At 49.2% G+C, this 20428-nt stretch overlaps 1 protein-coding gene and 1 pseudogene across 5 annotated transcripts in view; one reads left to right on the top strand and one right to left on the bottom strand.

Moving 5' to 3' along the window:
- The window catches only part of SMARCAL1 (SNF2 related chromatin remodeling annealing helicase 1), a 52154-nt gene that overhangs the window by 12560 nt on the left and 19166 nt on the right, over nt 1–20428 (top strand). For all 4 annotated transcript variants that reach the window (XR_014294907.1, XM_082631473.1, XM_082631471.1 and 1 more), the window contains 5 exons: nt 1723–1909; nt 5464–5614; nt 7453–7611; nt 9340–9405; nt 15762–15902. Coding sequence is in view for 3 of the 4 variants with exons in the window: in XM_082631473.1 (XP_082487599.1) it covers nt 1723–1909; nt 5464–5614; nt 7453–7611; nt 9340–9405; nt 15762–15902 (704 nt within the window). In the remaining variant the exon portion in view is untranslated. The remainder of the gene's footprint in view (nt 1–1722; nt 1910–5463; nt 5615–7452; nt 7612–9339; nt 9406–15761; nt 15903–20428) is intronic.
- On the bottom strand, nt 18118–19347 carry LOC309809835 (tetratricopeptide repeat protein 23-like; annotated as a pseudogene). Its single transcript has one exon. The product of its transcript is annotated as a tetratricopeptide repeat protein 23-like (transcript).

Raw genomic sequence — 20428 nt, 5'->3', positions numbered from 1 at the left:
GGTAGAAGTGAAATAGACACAAGTTCTGTATGTGATTCCTTCTCCTGAATTCCTGGAGAGCTCAGTTAGCCCCTTGGTGGGTTACTATCACTATCTCAGGGTGCCCCGAAAAGGTAAAAGATAAAGAGCAATCAAGGATCTGTAAACAATGGTCACTCTGGTAACTCTTCTAATTAGATTTTTCAAAGGAAATGTTGAAAGGGAAGAACATCTTGAAAGCTACAACTGTAGGACAGCAGGCTGTGATTAGAAGTTTAACGCTAATTCTACAACCAGGGATTTCTAGGTCTATCCTCTTTTCTCTAACTTTAATTTTTAACTTGTCTTCTCCTGCCGTCCCCCGCCCCCCAGAATTATGTTTTATTTATATCTCTGTTTTTTTTCTTCTTTTTCTGTTTCTCTATTGAATAAAGGGCTTTTTTCCCTCTTAATTTTAAAATCAGATGAAGCTAAATTCCTTCAAAAAGAAAAATCAGTGAAATTGATTTTCTTTTATTTCCATGTAGATCCGATTTATTTCCATGTAGATTCTTTTATTTCCATGTAGATCCTGCTTCAGCTAGTGGTTGCTGATACTAAATAACTTATCATATTCAAACTTAACCTTGAGTTTGCAGCAAGTGTTTCCTCAAGGAATCAAAACATTTCCCACCTGGGTTAAAGACTCTGACTAGAAGAGATTTCCCCATCCATTATATTGGGGTCTGGAACCAGCACACATGGAAGGAAAGTAAAGACCCCTAAATATAAGCTTTAGTTGAAAGAGAGTCATGGTCACCCTTAGTAGTAGTTTAGACTCTAAGCTTAGCAGGGGTTGGTAAACTTTTTTTGTAAAGGGCCAGATAGTAAACATTTTAGGTTCGTGGGCCATGCCGTCTCTGTCCCAGTGACTCAGGTCCACCATTATGGCATGAAAGCAGTAAACGACAGTCCATAAACAAATAGGCACCACTGTGTTCTAGTGAAACTTTACTTACCAGAACAAGTAATAGACTGATTTGCCAAAAGGCCTTAGCTTGCCAATACCTGTAAAACTCACCTCTCTCAAGAGAAGCTGCTTATTCTCTTATGGAAAAGGTCAAAAGTGTGCAGGGCCATGTGCATTGTTGTCAGTTGGTGGCCTTTGCGTGGACTCTGCCCTTTGTTGTTGTTTGTAAATAGCACTACCGTCCTACTGATCTTTCTTGGAAATACCTAACAGCTTCTCTGCACAGACCACAGTGCTTCCTTGCCTGTTGACAGCATATAGCTTAAAGTTCTCCATCTTCTCAAACATTGAAACCAAAATAAAACATAAGGAGAATGGAAACAGGACAAGATTTATTCATTTTAGGCCTTGCTTTTCCTGGGCTGATTTTTGAAGAATATGGGTCCTTATTTATTGCATGGGAATACTAAGATAATTTTTTAAATGACTTGAGGTTAAAAATAGATCGGTTGCAAGAACACTTTAGTTCTTTCCAGTGTTTGTGTGGTGCCGTGAAGATCAATTTTGCATTAATGAGTGCCCTCTTGTTTGCAGACACTAGGAATGGAAAGGGAAAACTGGTTCCCTGCCATGCATCTGTCTGCACCCAGTTTTTCTCTCCAGTTACTTTTCGGAGGAGATGGCATGCAGCAGAATTCCAGCCATTGAACTTTGTATCTCAAAGCCCCTTCTTTTTCCCCCAGAAATCTTGGACATGAACACTCCAATTCACACACCTCTGTTCTACTTTCTAGTGGAAAGGGTGCGCTGCCTTCCACAAGTTCAGCTGGACCCTCTGCCCAAGACCCTCACCCTGGCTTTCGCCGCTCAGCTCCAGAAGACCTCTCTGTGTCCCGTGGCAGACATCCCCGAGGCAGACCTGTCCAAAGTGGATTCCAAGCTGGTGTCGAGCCTGCTGCCCTTTCAGAGAGTTGGAGTCAAGTAGGTTCTTCATCCATCTTCCTCTTGCTCTCTGCTGCTCAGATTGATCGCTCACCACGGAGTGGCTTCAGAGGCTCCCTCTTTCATGCATGCCCCTCTTTCACAGCCGTCTAGAAGCATCTGGGTGTTAGCAGTAAACAGCCCACATGTGCTGTCACCAAAGCCTGATTGTAACCACTGATTTCAAACTCCATCAGTTAATGAGGACTCTGTATTGCAAGTGTGCAGAAACCCAGCTCAAAGTAGTGTAAGAAAAGAGATTTCTCATTGCAGGTAATAGGAAGCCCGGGGTCTCTAAAGAGCTCATCAGGACTCTGTACCCCTCTCAGCTCTGCTTTCTTCTTAGTTTGCTTTGTTCTCAGCCAGGTGCTCCTCAAGTGTGGCAGCGGGGGCAGCCAGGGGCTTCCGTGTTGCACCCATCGGTTCTGCAGCCCAGCGGAAGCGCCTCTTTTCTAGTGGGTCCCACACTGAAATATCTGAAATTTGGTGCTGACGCTTGAACTGGTCAGTCACTGTGTCCTGGGGGTGCTCGGAGGTCTTACTGGTAAGACCAGGTGACAGGCCCATCCCTGGAGCGAAAGGGTAGGGGCTGCCTCACCCCAATTACTTGGACTGAGAGTGTAAGGTGGTCGTTTTCCAAAAGAAAGTGCTCTTATTATATTGATAGAAAGAAAAAAGATAAGCCCGTGTCCTGACCTGTCCCTTTTTCCGGAGTTTCTTAGGAGAAACAAAATGACAGGTTTGCCCCAGAATTTGCCTTCTAGTAGAAAGATGGGAGGTGGAGGAGAGGGCAGAGCTCGATCTGATGTCAGGTGGTGTGGTTGGAGATAGAGCCCCATGCAAAGGCAGGACCTACATCGTCAATGGACATGGCCCACGAAGGCAGCCTGCCCGCCTGCAGCCCACTTGGGGTGTTTTGGTTAAAGCTTGGCTGCTGTCTGTGTAGGATTTTGTTCTCCGGGTGCAGTTTGGGCACAGTGGGACCTCACTGCATCCCCACGGTCCCAGCCCTGCCCACACCCTTTTCTTCCTTTGCCTTCCAGCTGCCATCTCTCTTAGATAACACTTTGCTGTTTCTTTCATCTGTTGAGATGTCCTTTGGGCCTTGTTTTACCCAGGCTCAAGGTGGGTTTTCCCTTTCATCTTTCTTCCTCCGTCTCCTTCATTAATGCGGAGAGAGGTTGCCCACCCCCAGCTCCTGGGCAGCCCCCGTCTTCAGAATCCAGGTTCTTCATGGCTCCCCTGGAGATCCTTGGGCACATGCGGTGCACGCTGGGAGGTGGTGGGTGCGAGGCACCCCAGGGTATGTACATCAGAGCCAGAGCACAGCCAGCTGTTTCTATCTTTTTCTCTATGGCTCTGAAACTGCTAATGGTACTTGCAGCCTTTCTTCAAAACTTTGCATTAATTCCAGATTCTAACTTTCATTCCCTGAAGTGGAGGAGTTTGGTATTAAGCGAAGGGCTGTCAATTCCATGTTTTTGTTTTGCTTTTTTATGTAAGTACTACAACTGGAAACTCATTTAAATATACGGAGCAAAATCTCTTAGATAGATGTCAGCCTGCTCTAATATCTAAACGGTTCCTTTTAATAGAGGAGTGAGTTGAGACCAAGGAAGACAGTCCTCTGTCTAAAGCTGCTCAGTGTCCAAAAGTGGAATTGGGGCTGAAATCCTATCTTCTGATGACGAGCGCAGTGCTTTTCGTGTAATACCAAACTACGGCATTCAGCCGTGTGATTGTCTCTCTATTATCCAGGAGACACCTTTGTTCTCAGTTGTGATCACTTTGTTCCTTAGTTGGACTACCTCGAGGCAGAGTAAAAGGAAAGGCTGTGAAATTCAAGGGTCTGTTCTGCTTTGGGAATGACCAGGTGGATGAAGCCGTGCAGACGTTGTAAATGGTTGCGACGTCTCGGAGGCTGAAACAAAAGGCCCTCCCTGGTTTGTTGCATAGGTGCCCCTGGCCATCCTGACCACCGGTTTTGTAAATCAGAAAGTAATGTAAAAAAATAAGTCTTTTATACTTGTCTCTCTGCACGCGTCTGTCTGAGTTGATCCCGGAAATGGTCCGGAAGATTTCACCAAGGTCGGCCTGACAAGGGGTGGGTGGGCTCCCTTCCCCCTCATTGCAGGAGTCTGGTGGCCACGGCCAGGGGGGAGGGGAGGGGGCACCACCTCTCACCGGGTGGGCCGTGTGGCAGCTGGGAGGACAGAGAAGTGCCGGGACCACGACAGGACGCTCGTTGTCTGCTGAGCCTGGGTGTCCTGGGCTCACACCCCCCGCAGACCCGCTGCTCACTTTCCCACCTTCGTTGGGCACTGGCTTCTGAAGGGCGGAAGCGCCCTTTCCAGGCAATTCAGAAAGGCCGTGTGCAGCCCGGAGTTCTTGTGGGCCATGGCGGCTGCTGGTCAGAAGAGGGGCCGTTCTCTGTCTTTTCCGGGTGAGAAGGAAAGGGGAAGAGCTAGTCGACTGGCTTATTATCAGGTTCCTGAGCCAGTGATCCGTTCTTCGGGAATTCCGACGAAAGAGGAGTGGTGTTTGCAGCAGGAGACCAGGCATCTGGCACTGGGGACCCTTTTAGCTTTTCTCTGATTCATACGCCAGTCAAGCAAGTCACCATCACTGTTTGTGTCTTGGTGATTTTTCTCCTTTGGGGGAATAGTTGTTATAAGGGAAGCACTTTCCCAGCACTTACGACGGTACCAAGCACTGTTTTAAGTGCTTTAAACATCCCGAGCCCCCGTAACACTCTCTGGGGTGGGCCTCATCGTTACTCCACGTGACAGCGGAGGCGCGAGGAGGTCAGATAACTTGCGTAAAGGCACACGGCTCCCAGGTGGTGGAATTGGGATTCCAGCCCAGGCCAGGCGGGCTCCAAAGGTGTAGAATAATAATTCCGTGCTTTATTCCCAAACTGTGAGCAAGGGCTGCTGCCCTGGAGGGCTTGGGGACCCTGGAGGCTGCTAGGTAATGAGACCCGTGGCTGAGGTCGGTGCTCCTCTTAGACAAACACTCTTGCTCCATCCTTCTCTCTGGCCGTCCTCCTTTTCTCCAGCATTTTCTGTCTTTGCCAGCTTTATGCGTACAGAGTCCGCTCTGATCTTGAGAAAGCCATTTTTCCACCCCACCGTCCCTTCTTTCTTCCCTTCCCGGCAGACCCCTCATGTGACAAGCGTGCCCCTCCCAGCCCCCCGTTAGGGACTGTTTCCCACGCTCTTCCTTTATATCCCCTGAGCCTCGCCTGCGCCGGGCAGAGGGTGACTCCTCTTACTGGAAACTCCCTCCCTCGGCTTCCACGACCTAATTGTCTTCTAGAGCTGCCCCCCCGACTTTGACTACATTTCACGTTGTCTCTGTTTGTAGTCTTTCCTTGGTTATTATTACGCTGCCCCCTGTTTGGCCCCTGGCTTCCCTCTCGGTGGAGCAGGTCTCTTGCGAGCCGGTAGCCCACACCGAGCTGCCGTGTGGCTTCACGCGGCGGCTCGATGGCAGGTTAACCGACGCCCTGGGAAGCGCGCCGTGTGCTCTGTCCTGACCGTGTCTGCTTTCAGTTTTGCCATAGCGAAAAGAGGCCGCCTGCTGCTCGCTGATGACATGGGCCTGGGGAAGACCATCCAAGCCATCTGCATAGCCGCCTATTACCGGAAGGAGTGGCCGCTCCTGGTGGTGGTACCGTCCTCCGTGCGCTTCACCTGGGAGCAGGTCAGCTCTCCTGGTGCCGTGATTTTAACGAGGAAGGCTTTCCTCAGAGTCAGAGTCATCAAACGACAGTTTGGGGACAGGACCTGGGGAGCTCGAAAGATCTGTCTCAGCTCGAGGAGGAAGGGAGCCTGCTGAGGCCAGGCTCCTGGTTTTCTGGGGTAGAATCAGGCTAGGCCTTTAGGGAGGAAGGGCACGGCCTTACCAAGCTCAGACTTGCTTCCGTCTGTCAGTAGACGCTTCCTGAGCACCTCCGGTGCCCCTGCGAAGAACACCTTTCACCTCTACCCCACTTAAGTTTCAAAATAATTCTACTTCCTTTATTTCCCTTAATCCTTAAACGGCCGTGTGCAGCAGACACAAGATATTAACCCCATTGACAGATGAGAAAACTGCCTCTCCAAGAGGTTAATCGCCATGCTAGCTGCTAGCTGCTAGCGAGGAACGGTTCCGGGGCCTTGAGGTTGCACCTCCTGACTTTGGGCTTGGGGCCCACACCGGTAGCAGGTGGTGTGGGCACGATGTTCATAGTCTACCGGGCACCTTTATGGCAGAAAAACCTGACATGACCATTGTATTATCACTCAGCTATGAGCTTTGTCTCCCGTAAATCCAGGGGTCAGAGTGGTCCCATGAAATGAATAAAACTCTACTTAAGCAAACTTGGTGAGGATGGAAGACATGGTTCATCATCTGTAGCTTTTCCCAGCTTCGTGCTGCTCGAGGTGGCTGTCAGCTTCCTCGTGCCGGGGCTGTTACTAAGCCCCCGTGAGCTGCTCCTGGGGAAGAGGCAGCTCTGCCTACAGCCAGGGGGCCTGACGCCCAGACATGCCCTTCCAACCCAGGAGAAAGCAAGCCTTAAGAAAAGTGCATGTCGAAAGAGTACCCCACTCTCTTCTTGTCCTTGTGATCTGAATTGTGCCAGAGCCTCTAGGAACTAACAGTTCAAAACACGTTAGATTCCCACAGCACCCTCAGAAATTCTAGGGAAGGATAGATGGTCAGAGGCTTATAAGCAGGACAGAGCCTGGCCTAGCGCTCCCGGAATCAGAATGGTGTCAGCCCAGGCTCACTGGGAGCACCCAGACCCCGGCCAATGACAGAGGCTCCTGGTGGCTGTCCACTGGCTCCAGGTACTGGCTTTGGCTAGAGATGGAGAGACTTCTGGGGAAAGCAGGTGCCTTTGTAGGAAGCACCGAACATTTTCATCATCATCAGCGCTCCTGGTGTACCAGGCTCTGCTAAATACTCCTTTATAAAATTCCTCTTAAAAAGAGTTGCTGGGCTTCCCTGGTGGCGCAGTGGTTGAAAGTCTGCCTGCGGATACAGGGGACACGGGTTCGTGCCCCGGTCCGGGAAGATCCCACATGCCGCGGAGCGGCTGGGCCCGTGAGCCATGGCCGCTGAGCCTGTGCGTCCAGAGCCTGTGCTCCGCAACGGGCGAGGCCACAACAGTGAGAGGCCTGCGTACCGCAAAAAAAAAAGAGTTGCGTTCTTTCCTCGCAGAAACTTGTCATCTAGCTAGAGGTCACAGAAGTGGAATCCACAGACACCCCAAAGCGACTGCTAACAAGGGCTTGCTTACCGAGGAGGGAAGTGTCCCATTAGTGGAAAGCAAAGGGGTGTGGGTGGGTGGGAGGAACAGGGAGGCAACGGTCGTTCGTGGGGACAAGGTTATGCTGAATGCAGGAGGGCAGGGAGGGGAAGAGACCAAGTTTGTCCTCAGGGAGCGTTAATGTTGGTCCGCGTGGAGAGAGGCGGTGGGTGGGTTAGCGGGGCCACAGCTGGCAGCTGCCAGGCTGGATCACCACTTGGGCTTTGTTCTCTCCTGTCACCCCCAGGCCTTCCGTCAATGGCTGCCGTCTCTGAGCCCAGACCACATCAACGTCGTGGTGACAGGGAAGGACCGCCTGACAGCTGGCTTGGTCAACATTGTCAGTTTTGATCTCCTGAGCAAGTTAGAAAAGCAGCTAAAACCCCCTTTTAGAGTTGTCATCATTGTAAGTGACTTGGCAGAGTCTTTAAGTACTTTATCTCTGGGGAAACTTTCTGCTCGGAAGCTCCAAGAATGTCCATATCTGTAATCTCCTGGAGCCTCGCTAGGTTTCTAGGAGAATAGAAATCACTGGCTTTATTTTGTAGGGAAGTGATCTTTCATTTCTCTCAAATAGCGGTTCTCGACCCTGGCTACGTATTAGGATCTTCTGGGGCAGGGGCGGCCGCTTTTTGAAAAATTGTGGTTTACTAGGTCTGTGCTGGGGGTTTCTAGCCCACCTCTCCCCATGGGGGGCCATGATGGAGGCGAGCATGTGAACCCCCGACAGCCCAGGGCTCCGGGAGCTACAGCCTGGACAGCATGGGTCTGTGCCTCCATCTGGTGCCCTCCTGTCGGCGTGACTCAGACATGCAGTTCAGACAGTTAATAGATTTTCTTCCAGATGATATAAGGACGCTCCCTTCCTACCAAAAAAAAAAAAAAACACTTTTTACCCTAGCTGGTTTTTTTTAAAGGAGGCTTTAGAGTTTAGAGTCCTGCTCCCAGATGTGATGGTACATCTTTTAGCTGCCGCTTTCCTTCTTCTAACTCCTTTCATACTCCAGAAGGAAAGTCTTGAGAGACTGGCTTCCAGCCTCCTCTGTCAGTACTCAGTGTGTCTACATGGCTCACAAATACAGCCCTGAAAACGTGTGAGTCTCTCCCGTCCCCACTCCCGTCCAGCCAGCTACCACCCCCAGTCCAGGTGACAGACGTCCCGGGGCGAAGCCTGCGGTGGATGGTTTCCAGGGGAAGCTTATCCTCGCTTTTCCTCTTGGCAGAACAGGGAAACCCGGTGCCTCCGGGTAACACGAAAGGTTTTTTATTCAAACGTGTGACTTGGAAATGCCAGTGGTGTTTTCCTCCTCTAAAAATAGGATTCTCTACCTACAGTGGCCTCCCAGATCTTGCTGCTCTTCTTGTCTAGTGCACATCTCATCTAGAAGGAGCGAAAGAAAGGGCTTTTAGAAAACTCTTTGAGGACCTCTGAGTCACTCACGTCAACAAGACCGCAGTGGGGACTCTGCCTCGGGTTTCCCGGCAGCGGGCTGACTGCGAGGGAGGCGCCTTCGTCCACTGGCTCAGCTAGCCAGAGGCCGCAGGCAGCTCTGTGCCCTGCCCAGGGCTGTGTGCCGCGGGTGTGGAGGGAGCAGTGAGCCCCTGGTCTCTGGGGAGCCGCAGTCCAGTAAGACAGACCGACACACGCAGATCATTACAGTCTGTTCCAGGGCCTTTGGAGATGGGGGAGCCAGAGCCTGTGGGAGCTCAGGGAAGTGGGGGAGAAGGCGCGGGCTGGGCCGTGGAGCCTTGAGCCAGCTCGGGGCACACACGGGTCCTCAGCACACGGCATTAGTGCTGTGCAGGGGTGGCGGTGCAATCTTACAAGCCAGCAGAGCACCTTTCAGGGGTTTTTCCCATGCCACGTGCAAGGTGGGCAGGACAGGGGAGTCGCCAGCCCCACTTTTCAAGTGGAAAACTGTCCCTGAGAGATGAAGTGACTCGCTCACAATGTCATAGAGAAGAGGCCCCAGAGTCTGGCCCTTGCCCAGGCCCCCAGCCGTCTCCTTGAAGGAGAAAGCACTAAGAGAGGCAGCCTCAGTGCGACACCGTGCCAGGGTCAAGCTTGACGTGGGCTCGCTCTCCATCTGCTCAGGATTTGACCTCGTTCACTTACGTGACTGTTTCTTTTCAGGATGAATCTCACTTCCTCAAAAACATTAAGACTGCCCGCTGTCGTACAGCTGTGCCCCTCCTCAAGGTGAGTGCTGCTGAGGACAGACTTGGTGCCTGAGCCCACTCGGCCCTGAGATCTACTGTATTTTGCTCGGGCTGGACTGGTGTCCAAGGGGAGCAGGGGCTGCAAGTCCAGGGCTGCAGGCCGTGGATGTGACTTAGCATTGACTCAGGGCACCTCTACTTAGGACTTGGGTACCAGATTTGTTTTTCTTCCTAACATCCTGCTGAGGAACTAGTGGTCAGTGCAGTCATCTGTCTCTCAAAGATGAAGACCTGTTGAAGAACACAGGTCAGGTTGGAACTCGCTCTGGACTGTCCTCGGGCTCCTCCTGGACAAGGCAGAGGGACAGCCTCCAGCAGCGGGTCCTCTAAACAGCCCAGGAGGAACTGCCTGTCTTCTACGTGGCTTGCGGGGCAAAGCTCTCATGGTGCAGACTCAGAACCAGGCCGTGGGCATCAGCAAGACGCGCCACAAAGCTGAGACCTGCTTTATAAATAAGATGATACCCTTTTCTGGGGCTGCCCTAAGGCTGTTTTGTTAGCAGGAAGGTCAGCCGTCCACATCCTTTTCTGGGGTGGTCTAACATATGCTGAGCCTTTGGCTGCTTGAGTCCTGGTTTCAGAGCAGAAGGGGTGTGGGTGTGTGTGTGTCTGTGTGTGTGTGTGTGTGTACAGTGCAGCTTTGAATCTTTATCCAAAGGCATTGTATTCTGACCTGCAGTATAAGCTCCATGCTTTGTGTGGTACACACTTCGGTGTCTGTATTTTGTGTCCCAGCCCCTCCATCCCCAACAGAGGGAAGGCCCCCAAATTTCCTTCCATCTATTTGGGGTGAGCTTTCTCCTACTTCAGGGAAAAAAGTTGTACAATTAGAAAAGTAGTCTTTTCTCTCATAACAAGGTAGAAATATCTCACAGGTGACTTTGAGGGAATCTCCTTTGGTTTGTATGAACTGAGCAAACGAAAGCGCATGTTTATCTTGGGCTCTAGTAAAGTGGCCTTTGGGTTGCACCTGATTTTAAAACTGCAGCTTTTATTGCTTAAAAGGAGCTTTAAGTTGTACCTAAGCTAGGGAAAACAAATATGCTGAATGTTGGTGAAACTTAATAGCATTTGAAAATTAATTTTTTCCAACTCCCCACAAAACACACTTGAGTGTCTGCTCATTTCAAGTTTGTTTTGTGTTCAGAGTAACAGGTAATATGATAACATCTTCCAAAGCAGGACTATGTCATTCTCTCCAAACCTAAAGGTGCTTTACTTAAAAACCTTGATTCTCTGCCCAAATTACCTATAAATGTTTATAGGCTGAGAGCCATTTATGGACACACTTAAATGTTTTTCCCAAAGTGGTGACCCTTCTTTTGGGGAATTTTAATATGTTTTCTTTTGAAAAATGTTAATAGACCCTGGTACTGTGGTTCCAGTTTTACAGCCATAACTAAAATTAAATCTGTATACCCCTGATTGTTTAGACAAAAGAAACTGCACAGTAGATAGATGATATCATTAAAGATATAATAGGAAAGCTTCTTAGCACCTGTCTTGTTGATGCACTCATTGCCTGGTCAGGCAAGCTGGACTTAAATATTGGTTTCTGAAATATGTGCTTCTGGGCCAGACCTTTTAAAGCAGTGTCTACATTTTTCAGATCTTGGGTATATTTCAGAGTGACCCATTTAAAACAGAATTTTAACTGCTAACTAGTATGTATTACTCTGCATCGGCCGTAGAACTCGGATGAATTAATGTTTCAAAACAGGACCCGTGAATATAGCCTGTTCATGGGTGTCTCGAAGCCACTGTCATCCATAACATTGACTTCACGTGTGCTGGACTGTTGGCACGGTTGAGGAGGATGAGGCACCCTGTGTTATTCTGTTCATCAAACCTCCCACCTCTCTGCTGTATTTCCATCAAGATCAGAGTTCCTCAACCTTGGCACTATTGATATTTTGGGCTGGAAAATTCGTTGTTATCCACAGGGCTGTCCTGGGCATCGTAGGACATTTAGCTGCATCCCTGGCCTCTACTCACTAAGTGCCACTGGCTCCTTCAGTTGTGACAACCAAAATTGTCTTGGCAGGTCTTGCCAGGCGTCCCTGGGGAGGAGGGGGGAATTATCCCTCCCTATTTCTGTTGGGAACCACTGATCAGATACTCTAAGGAAATGAGTGAATCTAGGTATTTTGGGAATAAGAGGAGAGTTGGGAAGAAGGGAAATAATGCCTTTGAAGAGCCAAAGAAGGGCCGAATTTAATACCACTTGACTGTTCCTCTAACTTGTGCATCTCTTAGAACTATATTCTGATAATTAATATGTCAAAATGTTTTCAGCAGATCTTCACAATGAGGTAATTAGGTTATATCCTACTGTCTGTGAGATAGGCCACATCATGTGGGTTTCCTGAATGGAAACAGCAGCTGCATGCAGAGGATGTTTTGCTTAGGGTGTAAGAAATTACTGGTGTTGTCCCCTGGGAAATGTGACATCTTTCTTCCTCTACAGCACCATTTTCCTGGGCTGCGAAGCGAGGTAGTTCTGTTTTCATGTGCAGTTGACCCTTGAGCAGCGGGGGTTTAACGTGCCTTTAACTTATAGTTAGCTGGCCCTCCATATCTGACGTTCCTCCACATACTGAGATGCATCCAACCTCGGGCAGTATGGGACTGTAGTATTTACTATTGAAAATATCTGCCTAGGTGGACCTGTACAGTTCAAACCCGTGTTGTTCAAGGGTCAACTGTGTGAAAGTAGGCAAGACAGAAAGCTACAAAGAACAAAACTGAAATCACCTTTAATCCCTCCAACACAGAAAACCACTGTTAACAGTTTGGTTATTCTTCTAACATGTCAGCTGTAGGGCAAGATCATTTTTAATGGCTTGGGAGCATTCTGTGGTATGGACACGTCCCATGATTTAACCCTTAGTGTTGGACACTGTTTAGCTATTATAAATAATTCTGCAAGTGAACATCATCCGTATGTTCATAGCTTGTATACTTTGTCCTCTTAGGACGAATTCTTCCACTCAGAATTTCTGGGTCTTAGTTTTACCTTTTGGTAGTTGCCTCTGAAATCCAGTCTGGCCATGCATCACCACCTTCACTCCTGCTCAGGCCAAATCACATGGTCTTTTTCTCCACATGACTCCAGCCCTGAAGGGTATCTGACTTTTCCATTGTGAGCAGTGAGGTGTGTTTGAGTTTCCTTTAGTGGTTTTTTTTTAAATTTATTTATAGTGCTTTTTATTGTTAAACCAGTTAGATTATTTCTTTAGAAGAAGAAAGGCCCTCAGAATCCCACCATCCTTCCCTAATAAACAGCTGTTTCTCTTTTTGTGGGAGTAAAGTCCTTTTATGTCTGTCGATTGGCTAGATCAGATGAGCATAGTGGTCTAAGGTGTCTGAGCTTTTTCTTTTCTTTGTTCATTGAAGTAGTTTAACTAGGTGATATATTCAAAGAGTACAGAAGGGTGTACAGTGAAAAATAACTCTTTCTCCCCGCTCTGGATCCCCCAGTCCCTTGATCTCTCTCCTCGAAGACAGCCACAGTTACTGGATTTTGGGGTTTCGTTGTAAAAATGAGTCTGTGCCCATGTCAGTACATTCAAGGTGTGTTTCCTTTCTCCCTCCCTGGGGTGTTCTACAACCAGTTTTGCACCTTCCTTTTTTCCCTTAATGGCGCATCTTGGTAGTCATGCCACCTCATTCCCGATAACTGGACCTCGTTCTTACAGATAGTATTCTACTGTATAAATCTGTCAGAATGTGTATCATCTGGTCCCTTTTGTTGGATTTGTCACCAGGTTTTGGATGTTTTGTACAGTACTACAATGGCAGTGCTTGGGACATGCAAGCAGGGAGTCGAAAACCCAGTCCCTCTGCGTTTGGAGAGATGGCTCTTTGCCTCTTCAGGCCGGAGCGGGGGTGGTGTCCGCTGGAGGGTCTGCTCTCACCCCCAGTGTGATCAGGCAGGCTGCAGGAAGAGTCCCCTGCTCATGTGAATCAACTAACTTCTCTCTGACACTAAATAGAAATCGTATTTTTGCACTGTTCCATTGTGGGTTTCTTGGGTGCTAGAAGAGTTACCTGTAAGGCGCTCAATTTAGGGTTGATTTATGTTGTTTTATGCATTTATATTTTCCTAAACTGGAAGTTCTCAAGGGTAGAGGGTGGCATATAAACCATGTGTAACCGGGCACTTAAAGGCCTTATGGATGACAGTGATGACAATAAACGTGTCGGGGCTGAGCAGGCTAAGTCATTCCATAATAGATGAGACGCTGTATTGGTTTCTTTTCAAAGCTGGCCTTTTTTCTCTTTCCATAATGCTGCCTGTGCTTTTTTAACACCCACCAGCATCCATTTTCAACGGTCCCATCACCGCCCTAGTCTGGACAGTATGTGGGAAGTCTGACTCCATGTTAACTCTGTCCTATAAATATTGGGCAGAGAACCCTGGAGTTAATCTCCAACACCTGATCTGTGAGCTTCTGCCCAGGCTCCATCCCCAGGCTACAGCAGTGATGACATGGGGAATAGGTTTGGATGATGAGCTGATTTTCTCTTACTGATAAGACTTTTCATTTTCCCCCGTTTCATTGAAATGGTCTTGAGCCAAGGCAAGTGGTGGTACAGGCGTCATTCAAGAAGCTCACTGTTATTTTAATGAGTCTGCATTAAACCATGTAGGAAATTAGAAGGCCCAGGTAATTGAACTGTAGAAAATTATAGCTGGAGAAATTCATAGCTCTCCTGTCATAATGGAATTACGTATTGGCAGTTGCTGAGAGGGCAAAAGTGCATCTCAAGAATGGCATATATAGGGCTTCCCTAGTGGTGCAGTGGTTGAGAGTCCGCCTGCCGATGCAGGGGACACGGGTTCGTGTCCCGGTCTGGGAAGATCCCACACGCCGCGGAGCGGCTGGGCCCGTGAGCCATGGCTGCTGAGCCTGCGCGTCCGGAGCCTGTGCTCTGCAACGGGAGAGGCCACAACAGTGAGAGGCCCGCATACCGCAAAAAAAAAAAAAAAAAAAAAAAAAGAATGGTATATATTGTATGTTTATAAAGAATCATTTTTCTTCCCTCTGCTGCACCTTTATTTATTTTTATGAAGCAGTGTATCTATCTGAAAACCTAATTTCCTCCCCTAGGTGATTGACTGCATGCTATTGCCTTATGCTGCCATCATTAACTCAAGGTTACAGTGGTTATTAACAAGCTGTTTCTAGACAACTGAGCCCCCCAGTAGGGTCCCTTCCCAGAGCTGAAGTGGATTTTACCTCCAGTGATCTTTGGCCACTCCATGTTCTAGTACAGTAGGGAAGTGTCTCCTTTTATATCTCACCCTCTTTCTCATCTGAGTAAGAGGTAGGATGAACCTGAAGTCTGTCATTGGAATTGACCAGCTGTTTCCGCCCATCCTGCCCTCAGCTGAGCAGGCTGCTGCAGGCCTGGGCTGAGTGTAGGGTAGATGGATCTGGGTTGCACCTTTTAAAGTCCTTATTAACTGCCACATGAGCTTGAATCAGGGATCTCTAGGCTCAAAGCATTGTGCAGCTGAGTTAGTAACAGCCTTTTTTTTTTTTTTCCTCTAAAGAAAACAAATAGAGGTGCATACACAGGCCATTGCTGATGCTTTCTCCTGGGATTGAGAAAGGGCTGGTCCTACGGGTCATTATCTAATCATAGGTTCAGCTTGGGTGTCAGAAATCCATCCTGGAAAAAGTTCGGACCTGCTGCTCTCTCCCCTACTTCCCCTTCCTCTAACCGTGCTGGATTCTTTGAGTTTACTCCACGTTCCGTAGGACACCAGTTAGCTTCCTTGTGAATATTTTTAGGCATACAGTGAATATTTATTGATTGCTTACTTTGTGCCAACCACTGTTCTCCGAAAACAAAGGTGGACACAGCCCAGTCCTTGATCTCAAGAAGCTTGCAGTCTAGTGAGGGAGACAGACAAGATAGAATTCAGTGTAAGGGACTAAGTGCTGATGTAGATGCGGGCAGAGGGTGTGGCCGAGGCAGCTTAGGAGATGATGCCCAGCCTCTTACACGGGTCACACCTTGAGGTTCTTGGAGCACACATGCTCTTTTTCTCTGGTCATGGTACCTTCGCTTAGAGTTCCCAGGTTGTGGCCACCCAGAGCTCTGGAGTGAGGCCAGCCGTAGTGTCTTTGGAATCTAGATCTACCTTGGATCTAAGATGCATGAACTTGAGAAGTACCTGCAGTCAGAGTGCGAGGAAGTGAAGGTGTTCATGCAAGATTCCAGGGGTGTACTGTTCCGGGGGCCTCGGCTCCGACTCCGGGGGTGCTGGGGACATCCCTTGCATGTCCTCTGTGCATCTCAGCATCTTGAGTTTTTGTGTTCTAGGTTGCCAAGAGGGTGATCTTACTGTCGGGCACCCCAGCCATGTCCCGGCCGGCAGAGCTCTACACGCAGATCCTCGCCGTCAGGCCGACTTTCTTCCCTCAGTTCCACACCTTTGGACTTCGCTACTGTGGCGCCAAGCGGGTATTTGTTCTTTATTCGCCCTCTTCCCCGCCCACCCCCACCCTGATTTTCACACTTCCCTTTCCATTCCTTCTTTTCGGCTGTGGTGTGATCAGAAGAGCACTGGCCATAGAGCTGGATTCAGATTTTAGCTCTGCTTTGCCCCTAACTCTGACCTTGGATTATCCTCTAGGATAAGATAAGAGCAGCCCCTCCGAGTTCTAACGCTTGTGGTGATTCCACGTTAGTGTTTTCCAGTAGAGCGACCAGTGGCCAATGCGTAGGTGCCTGGAGCTCTGAAAGCCAACAGGTCTTGCCTCAGAGAAGGGCACTGAGGTGAGCTCCAGGTGAGGCCGAGGCCCTACATACCCTGTGCAAACAGGACAGAGGAAGCCTTTGAACAGGTGGAGTGGGAAGCATGGTCTCAGGCTCCCCTGGTGGGCTCTCATCAGTGGGCCTTTGCTCATAAATGTTGACTCATTATAGTGAATCATGCCCGGTCAGCAGGCCAGAAACCTCTGACCTGCAAATTATCTCTATGAATACGGTGCCAACGGAGCAGCTGCCCCTGAAGCTACAGTCTGCACAGCTTCCGTTCTCCAAAAATGGCAGAGGAAGCCTTGTAAACAAATGCCATTGCAATCAAAATCGTGATTTCTGGACTTCCATGGTGACGCAGTGGTTAAGAATCTGCCTGCCAATGCAGGGGACACAGGTTCAATCCTTGGTCTGGGAAGATCCCACATGCCACGGAGCAACTAAGCCCGTGAGCCACAACTACTGAGCCTGCGCTCTAGAGCTCGCGAGCCACAGCTACTGAAGCCCACACGCCTAGGGCCCTTGCTCCACAACAAGAGAAGCCACCACAATGTGAAGTCCGTGCACCGCAATGAAGAGTAGCCCCTGCTCGCCGCAACTAGAGAGAGCCCGTGTGCAGCAACAAGACCCAACACAGCCAAAAAAATAAAAAATAAATTTTTTTAATCATGATTTCTAAAACCTGTTTTTTTAATAGATTTATTTAATTAATTAATTTTTTTTTTTTTTTTTTTTGGCTGCGTTGGGTCTTCCGTGGCTTTGTGCGGGCTTTCTCTGGTTGCCGAGGGTTTCTCATTGTGGTGGCTTCTCTTGTGGAGCACGGGCTCCAGGCGTGTGGGCTTCAGTAGTTGCGGCACACAGGCTCAGTAGTAGTGGCTCGCGGGCTCTAGAGCGCAGGCTCAGTAGTTGTGGCGCACGGGCTTAGTTGCTCCACGGCATGTGGGATCTTCCTGGACCAGGGCTCGAACCCATGTCCCCCACATTGGCAGGTGGATTCTTAACCACTGCACCACTAGGAAAGCCCCCTCAATTTTTTTTAGCTGAAGAAAAAAAGTTTATTTAATGACATGGGGAAATAAAAGAGTGGAAAACAGTAGGATGTGAAACTTTCCCTATAGTTAATTATTCATTCCTTGTCTCCCTCTCTTCCCCCCCTCCTCTTTCACCCCACTCTGTGTCTCTCTCATGTATGATTGGAAGATAAGGTATGCCAAAATGGATTACTTTCGTAAATGAGAAAGTCAACATTTTAAAAAATGTTTAAATTACATTAGCCACAAATGCAAATTCCTCCTGACGGGCCATTGACTCCATTAGTGGTCATCTGTCTGGCCATCTGGCTGAGCATGGGACTCCATCTTCCTCGGCAGTGCCTTTCTGCCAAAGCCCCGCTTTCAGAAGGATGATCTTGCCAGACAAAGGGCCACTGCTGAAAGATAAATTCATCACTGGGCTTTCCTCTGGATGCCCCAGCACCTCACTTTTGAATACAGATCAAGAAAATTCTAGCTGCTACCACCATCTCTCTTGTAAACGAGAGGAAAAGAGTCAGGAGGTGGAGACCAGAGGAGGGGGTGGGGGCATCGTTGTTGTCTTTTCTCACCAATCCCCTTGTCAGCTGATGCATTACAGGGCACGTGCGTAGCATGTGTGATCCCCACACTTGGCAGGTGAACTTGGCTGAGATTCCCTGTGCTGGGTCCCTCCAGACATGGCATAGGCCTCAGCTGGTAACATGCTCACCTCTGCAGTTTGGGGGCTGAATCAGTGAACAAAGAAACACGGGTCGAATGAGCCTGCTGCCAGTGCTGGCGGGCCTGGGCGTGGTTCTTCTGTAGACTGATCACTTCTGACATCCTGTCACCCTCAGCGGTAATAATGTTGCCAAGTGCCCTTTCAAAGTGTGCCCGAGCTGTGTTCAACCTGCAGATGGCCAAGGAGGCCCCGCCCCAAGCAACACTTGGTCCTCCTCCGAGACTCGTAATCCACAGACGCCTCCCTTATGTCGTTCTTTCGCTCCTTCGCGTTCCCTCTGCCTCTGCAGGTTGAAGCAGGCCCCTGTGTCTTGGTTCGGCCAGAGGCAGGCCACCCCCAGAGCGTGGTGGAGCCCGACCAGAGCTTCCAGGATTTCCTCGCCCTCCTTTTCTGCGGCCTTGTCTCCGTTGTAGCTCAGCAGCATGTTCTTGGTGGACACAGCATGTTTCCTGGCCTGAGCTGGGGGGTCTCTCGGTGTCAGGTAGCCGTAGCCAGGTTGGCCAAAGCCTGTGCACACTTCCAGTGTTCTTCCGCAGAATAACCCGAGACAGGATGACACACAGAATTAGCTCCTTGTTTGCTTAGGAGTTCGTTTTTTTTTTTTCCTTAATCAGTTGAGCTGTCTTCTTCTGGCACTGGGCTGTTCTCTTTTCAGGAAGAGACACAGTCTGTGGCCTTCTCCTCCTCCTTGGCTTCTGTGCCCTCTTCACTCTCTCCAGACCCACCAGTGGGATACAGTCTCACCTGTTTGCTGGTGTGCTGGGGCCTTGGTGTGCTGTGATGGGTGGAGCAGAAGTCCCAGTCGGTGTCATTGCTGACAGGTGGGAGGTGATGGGGCTGGTTCGAACCTTCTTCCTGAGCCCCGAGTAGCTCTCTCTGATCCAGCTTCCAGAACATCCACGATCTGAAAACCAGAAAGGGAGAGTCACTCACTTCTCTTTCTAATCTCTACTTTCAAAACTGTGGCCAGGGTGACAGATTTATCCTTCAGCAGTCGTCCTTTGTCCGGCAAGGTCGACTTCTCAGATGCCTAAGCCCCGTTCCTGTGAGGTTCCAGTAGCACTGAATTAGAATGGCAGGCGCTGGCCCCTCTCAAGGGCAAATCACTTCTCATTTTCCCGACTTGTTCTGCTGTAACCTTGAAGCCGCAACTCCAGCTCACCCTGGCTTCTTTCCTGCGGGCAGTGTCCCTGTGCAGAGGCGCTAACTGGACTCTAAAGCCTCATTACTTCAGACCTTAAGGATTCCTGTCTTGTGATCAAGTCACAAATATGCCGAGCTGCTGTTTGCATCGAAGACACTGACACTTGGAGAAACGGCGCCCCCTCACTCATCACCCATGCCACGGGGGGGAGAAAAGCCTTGCCATGCAAGTTAGTGGTGTTAATAAGATCACCTGCCTTATTTTAGAATACGTTTGGAAAAGAAAAAACAGCTTTTCAAGTACTTTAAAAATATCCACTTACCTTCAGAGTACTTATGAGGTAACTTGTGGTGCTTGGCAAAGTTAATGGCAAACCGTTTTTAGCTGGTTATTGAGGCAGGAGATTTCTGTTATTAAATGTATTTAAAGCCATACACGCCTTTAACAGAGTTTCCCCATGGATCAGTCCAGGTTAGGTTGTGTGTAGCTGTGTTGATCCCTCAAGACAACTTGATTTCTGAAAAGGATCTTATCTTCCTCGACTGTCTGGGCGCATGGTGTCATGTTTAGCCAGGGGTCGGGGGTGCTGAGGGCAGAGCCATTCCCTGCCTTTCTGCTGCACTGTCCCTCCCTGGGTTCCCAGTCTCCGGCCGCCGTCTCCGCAGTCATTCAAGCCATCCTCAGATTCGCCCTTGTCCTCCTCCTGCTGCCACTGCCCCAGCATCCAAGAAAACATAGTCAGACGCTGCCTTCCCCATCTTTGTATCCTTCCTTTCACCTAGCCCATGCCTGCTCCATGGTAAGTTTTTTTTCAATAAAAGCTTGTTAGATTGTAATTACGGTATTACGCATTTAAAACCTTTGGTATTATTGGGTTTTAACCTGCAAGGTTAAGAGTTGATAATATCAGAAGGTAGGAACATTATACCTAAATTAATTATGATATCCATTTGTTCCTAGCATGATTTTTATATAATGCAACCAGTAGGCCAGGGCTACTTTTTTTTTTAATTAATTAATTTATCATTTTTGGCTGCGTTGGGTCTTTGTTGCTGCGCACAGGCTTCCTCTAGTTGTGGCGAGGGGGGCTACTCTTCATCGTGGTGCTCAGGCTTCTTATTGTGGTGCCTTCTCCTGTTGCGGAGCATGGTCTCTAGGCGCACGGGCTTCAGTAGTTGTGGCACGTGGGCTCAGTAGTTGTGGCTCGTGGGCTCTAGAGCGCAGGCTCAGTAGTTGTGGGGCATGGGCTTAGCTGCTCCGCGGCATGTGGGATCTTCCCGCACCAGGGATCGATCCTGTGTCCCCTGAATTGGCAGGCGGATCCTCAACC

This window comes from Mesoplodon mirus (assembly GCF_964341445.2).
Source record: "Mesoplodon mirus genome assembly, chromosome: 8".
Lineage (NCBI taxonomy): Eukaryota > Metazoa > Chordata > Mammalia > Artiodactyla > Ziphiidae > Mesoplodon > Mesoplodon mirus.
The sequence above is the reverse complement of the archived record's forward strand: the minus strand, read 5'-3'. Positions and strand labels throughout refer to the sequence as shown.